This window comes from Rhincodon typus, chromosome 12, assembly GCF_021869965.1.
Source record: "Rhincodon typus isolate 14 chromosome 12, sRhiTyp1.1, whole genome shotgun sequence".
NCBI lineage: Eukaryota > Metazoa > Chordata > Chondrichthyes > Orectolobiformes > Rhincodontidae > Rhincodon > Rhincodon typus.
The window spans coordinates 64,450,354-64,455,899 of NC_063343.1; the positions used below are offsets into that span (position 1 = coordinate 64,450,354).

Below are 5,546 nucleotides of genomic sequence, written 5' to 3' on the forward strand. Positions count from 1 at the left end.
CTTTTTTCTGAAGAAGGGTCCAGACCAGAAACGTCAGCTTTCCTGCTCCTCTGATGCTGCTTGGCCTGCTGTGTTCCTCCAGCTCTACACCTTGTTATCCCGCACTACCTGGGTCTCTGGGTTAATAACAAAGACAGAAAACTCAGCCTCCTTCACTAGACCTGAAAAGTTTACTCTGTTTTCTCTCCACATCTGCTGTCAGACATGCTGAGTTTTCTCAGCAGTTTTTGATTTCCAGCATCCGCAGTTCTTTTCCCTTCGGATTAATAGTCGAGAGTTAATACCACTAGGGCCATCACCTCCTGCTATGGTGATGGTGGTCTTATGGTGATGGGTACAGGGGTCAAATTAATGACCAGGTAACCGCTAGCCCAAAGAACAGATATATTTAAATTCTTAGTTTGAAGTCACATAGTATAATTTTATGTTGTATCATACAATGGCCATACTTATAATGGGAAATATCAGTCTACATACGGTCGCTGATTTATGAATGTTTGACTTTGAACGCTCATAATTATGAATGCGATCCTATAGGGGAATTGTAAAGATCCAACATACACACATTTGCTGTACTCATGAATGGCTGCTTTATACTGTGTTCCAACCTGCTTACAAATCGATTTGTGAATGGACTGAAGAACAGAACATTCTTCAGTCTGGGGACTGCCTGCACTGATCATATTGTAGTTGCTGCTCATTGCTGCTGGAGATATTGCAGTGTCTCCAGTGGAGTAATTACAATGTGGCAGGTTTACATGATAAAAGTAAGTTGTGGAACTTTTAGTGGGAAAAGGTGGGAGATAGCCAGACAAAATTATTCATATACATCTTTCATTTGACCTACAACATTGTGGTGCTCGCAAGGAATAATTGAATTGCTTGCACAAGTCATTTTAGCTCTATTTAAATGTCATATATGTTTATTTTCAGACAGATTTCCAATACAATTGCCTGTGTCCATGTTTATAATGGAGACCATCTGTATAAACTTATCAGACTAATTTTTTTGCACTGTCTGCACAACTGCACCTTGAGAAGTTTCATCATAGATCTTGTCGAAGTATTAATAGGAATCTATAATGAGAAATATTGGCAAGTAATAGATAAAACTTAGCAATATAATTGCATAAATTTGCAAAATATTTATAAATAGAATGAAAATATTTCCCCTTTTTATCAGCTTTATCCATGGCTTTCTGGTGAGCACATTATTGAGTAATTGAGTCTCAGACCAGAGATTTAAGCAGAAAATCCAGCTTGATGCCCCCAGTGCAGTGCCGCAATTAGATATTATTCCATCTACCTTCTAAAGTAGATGGAAAAGATCCCACATCCGCTATTTTAAAGATAATGGGCAGAGCAATGATGAGGAATGGGCTTTCTCCCTGCTGTCCTGGGACTCCCTTTATCTTTCCAAACCACCACAATCACTATTAAAGCAGATTACATGATTAGAGAATCAGAGATTCACAGAGTAACCACAACACAGAAAGAGACCATTCAGCCCATCACACACATACTGGCTCTCTGCCAGCAGGAGTGACTCAATAAGTCCCACCTTTTTCCTGTAGCCCTACAAATGTTTCTTGTTCCCTTTCAAAAGCCTTTCAGGAATGCCTGATCTTAATTCCACACCCTCACCAGTTGCACCATGAAACAAATTGTTTCTTCATGTCATCCTTGGTTCGTTTGCCAATCATGTTAAATGAAAGTCCTCTCCTTCTCGATGATTTTGTCAATGGGAACAGTTCTTTCCTACATACTTTGTCTGGACCCTTCCGGAGTTCGAACAGCTGTATTAAATCTCACCAGAAATAATAGCTGGAGTAGACCATTCGGCCCATTGAGCCTGCATCACCACTCAATTAGACCAGGCCGAATGTTGGGCTTCAACGCGACTCGTCCTCGATTCCCTCAGACAGCAAAGATCAGTCGACCCAATTAATCACCTGAAAGTTTAACTCGTCTCGTCCTGGCTCAGGGATTTTGCCTGCCTTTGCTGAGTATTTCCTGTTTTTGTATTGATGTGGTCATTTGCTGACTGTGGGAGCTTGCTGTGTAAAAACTGGCTGCTGATTTTCCTACACTGGACCACTGTCTACACTTGCAACCTCAGTTGTAATGTAGGAAACGCAGGCAGAGCAGTGAGCAGTTAGGATTTAGAATGCACTGCCTGTGAATTACTCATTCAGGGGATGAGGGTCTCACTGGCTAGGCAGCATTTATTGCCCGTCCCTAATTGCCCAGAGGACAGTTAGGTGGGTAGATTCGACCATGGTTTTCAAAAGGAAATTGGACCATTTTCTGAAGAGGAATCACAGGATTGTTATATCTCAGAAGATGACCATTTGCTCCATCAAGCCTGCACCAATTCTATTACCTAGAATTACAGAATGCCAAAGTGCGGAAAGAGGCCTTTTGGACCATCAAGTATGCATCGACCCTCCGAACAGCATCCTACACAGACCCACCCCCTACCCTATCCCCATTACCCTGCATTTCCCACGGTCAACCCACTCAACCTGCATGTCCCTGGACACTACGGGACAATTTAGCATGGTCAATCCACCTAACCTGCACATCTTTGGACTGTGGGAGGAAACCAGAGCACCTGGAGGAAACCTACACAGTCAGTAGGAAGATGTGCAAACTCCACATAGACAGTCGCCCCAGGGTGGAATCAAACCCAGATCCCTGGTGCTGTGAGGCAGCAGTGCTAAACACTGAGCCACTGTATTACCCTAAGATATGCAGGTTAGGTGGATTGGTCATGTTAAATTGAGCATAGCATCCAGGGATGTGCAGACAAGGTGGGTTAGCCATGGGAAATGTGGGGTTCCCAAGATAGGGTGGTGTTGGGTGGTGAGATAGGATGCTCTTCAGAGTATTGGTGCAGAATTGATAGACTGAATGGGCTTCATCCACAATGTAGGGACGCTATGATTTCTATGATTAGAACCAGTCTCATGGCCTTTTCCCTGTAGCCGCTGCACTCCACTTACATCCAATGTTGTGGGGAGAGACGAGACAGCGGGAGTAGTGCCGGTGGGCCCTTGCAGAGGGCTAGCACGGGCACCTGGCCGAACGGCCCGCGGTCAGGCACCGCCTCACGGGCTGTGAAGGGGTCTGGCGAGCCCTGAGGTTGCGGCAGGCGCTACACAAATCTTTTAGTCTCGACAGTTGCAGGCAGGGAGAGAGATTGGAGGACCGCGGTGAAACTCACCTCCCAGTAATGAGCTGACTCCTGGACGGGGTACAGATGGGCTGGATGTAGTAATTCTCCAGTTTCACCCCCTCGGCGGCCAGTTGGTCCATGGTCGGAGTATGGATGTCTGAATTGTGGTACCCGATATCATGAAAACCCTGGTCATCCGCCAGGATGAAGACAATATGAGGCTTCGCCCTGGCACTGCCCTTATCCAGGCTGGGCACTTTCTTCCCGTTTAAACCCGGCTTCATCCAATCCCAGGACAAATAACCGAAAGACAATAAACTAAGCAAGGAGAAGCCGGTCAGAGTATATACAGCCATAACTTCCACACACCTCTCCAACAAAACCACCTCCCCCCTCCCCTCCCAAACCACAGGCACTCACAATCCCAACATCGCAGCTGGGGCAAACTTTCACCAACTTTTTACAAACTTTTCCACCTCCCCCCAAAAACAGAAAGTTTCTTTTTTTTTCCTTTAGCAACTGGCTTGCTTCAAATTTCCTCGGCTCCAAAAAGAATTGCAGAAGCTGGAGTTAACCCACTGCTGGCTCAGCTAGTTGAACCCAGTTTTAAGGTGCACTGCAGTATGCCTGCCTGCCACTTCTGCCTCCCAGTCTCCTGGAACATTACCGCCTTCATCACACCGTCCCCCCCTCAAGCCCCTGCCCTCTCCTCTCTAGTTGGCTCAGTGGCATGGGCGGGCCCTGCCTGACTCTTCTCCTATTGAGCAGTTGAGCTGCCAGTCAGTGTCGGCCATTCATACATTCACTCCCAGGGCAGGACTGTTCACTCTCAGCTGTGTCAGCACAAGTTTTGTGACAAATTCGACACACCAGCCAAGCCGGTTAGGAACAGGAGTAGGCCACTCTGCCCCCCTCGACCCTGATTTGCCATTCAACATAGACCATGGCCAATCTGATTCCTGGCCTTTTGTGGAGAGAGAGAGAAACAGATAACGTTTCAAAGTCTAGTGGTAACAAGGTGTGGAGCTGGATGAACACAGCAGGCCAGGCAGCATCAAGAGGAGCAGGAAAGCTGACGTTTCGGGTCTGCACCCTTGAAGAATTTCTGAAGCTAAATTTTTCTGAAGAAGGGTCCAGACCTGAAACGTCAGCTTTCCTGCTCCTCTGATGCTGCCTGGCCTGCTGTGTTCATCCAGCTCCACACCGTGTTATCTCTGACTCTAGCATCGACAGTTCCTATTATCTCAAGTCCAGTGTGACTGTTCTTCAGGAGTTTCTCCAGCCATATTCTCTGTGTTGGTTTCAGATTTCCAGCATTTGCAGTATTTTCCATTTTTTTTAATTGTTGCGGTCATTTGTCCAGTTGCTAATTGTGGGAGCTTGCTGTGCAGAAGTTGGCTGCTGAGTTTCCTACATGGAAGTACTGTCTACACTCACAGCCCCCTCTATAATGCCGGAAACACACTCTAGGTAGTGAGTAGTTAGGATCTGGAACGTACCTCCTGTCAATGTGGTGGGGGTGGATTTGATCGTGGTTTTCAAAAGGGAATTGGACCATTTTCAGAATACTCCGAGAGCACTTTGCTTATCAATAATCTATCTCCCTCTGCCTCAAAACAAATCATTTCAAGACAATGTTTCCACTGCCTTTTAAGGGAAAAAGTTCCAAAGACTCAATGAAAAAAACCATCCACATCTCTGTCTTATTTCAAAATAGTAACCCTAATTCTAGTTACTCCCACAAGACACAATGTCTTTTCCACATGCATCTTGCCACTAAGAAACCAGTAATATTGGGGAATGAATTTATTGGTGGGACTGGAGTTCCATTCTGAAGTATACAAGTGACACCAGTATGTCCCATTTGCCCTCTGACAGCTATCAAATCCCCTCAGGATCTGGTATGTGTATGAGTTGTTGGTGTTTTATCAGCCAATATTGTAGATAAAACCCACTTTATGTTGATCCAGGGAGATGGACTCAGAAACAAGCACAAACTTTCTTTGAATCATGATTTTAAATGTATTTGTTCATGGGATTTAGGGGTCACTGGCAAAAACAGCATTTATTGCCCATCCTTAATTCCCTATAGAAGGTGGTGAGGAACTGCCTTCTTGAAACAATGCAGGTCTTGAGGGGAAGGGACAGCCACAGTGCTGTTGGGAGAAGGTTCCAGGACTTTGACCCAGCAACATTGAAGAAACAGTGATATATTTCCAAGTCAGGATGTTGTGTGGTTCGGAGGCAAACTCATAAATCATGGTATTTTCATGCATTCGTTGCCATTATCCTTCTAAATGGTTCAGGTCAGAGATTTGGAAGGTATTGGCTATGTACGCTTAAGGAATTGCTGCAGTACACCTTGTCG

The 5,546-nt window shown here is 45.3% G+C and overlaps 1 protein-coding gene across 1 annotated transcript in view; it reads right to left on the bottom strand.

Annotated features, from left to right (window-relative positions):
* Window positions 1–3,844, bottom strand: part of LOC109919926 (arylsulfatase I-like) — a 34,808-nt gene extending 30,964 nt beyond the window's left edge. The window contains exon 1 of the mRNA XM_020519958.2: window positions 3,227–3,844. Coding sequence (XP_020375547.1) covers window positions 3,227–3,534 — 308 coding nt within the window. The 5' untranslated portion in view covers window positions 3,535–3,844. The remainder of the gene's footprint in view (window positions 1–3,226) is intronic.
* Window positions 3,845–5,546: the final 1,702 nt, after the last annotated feature.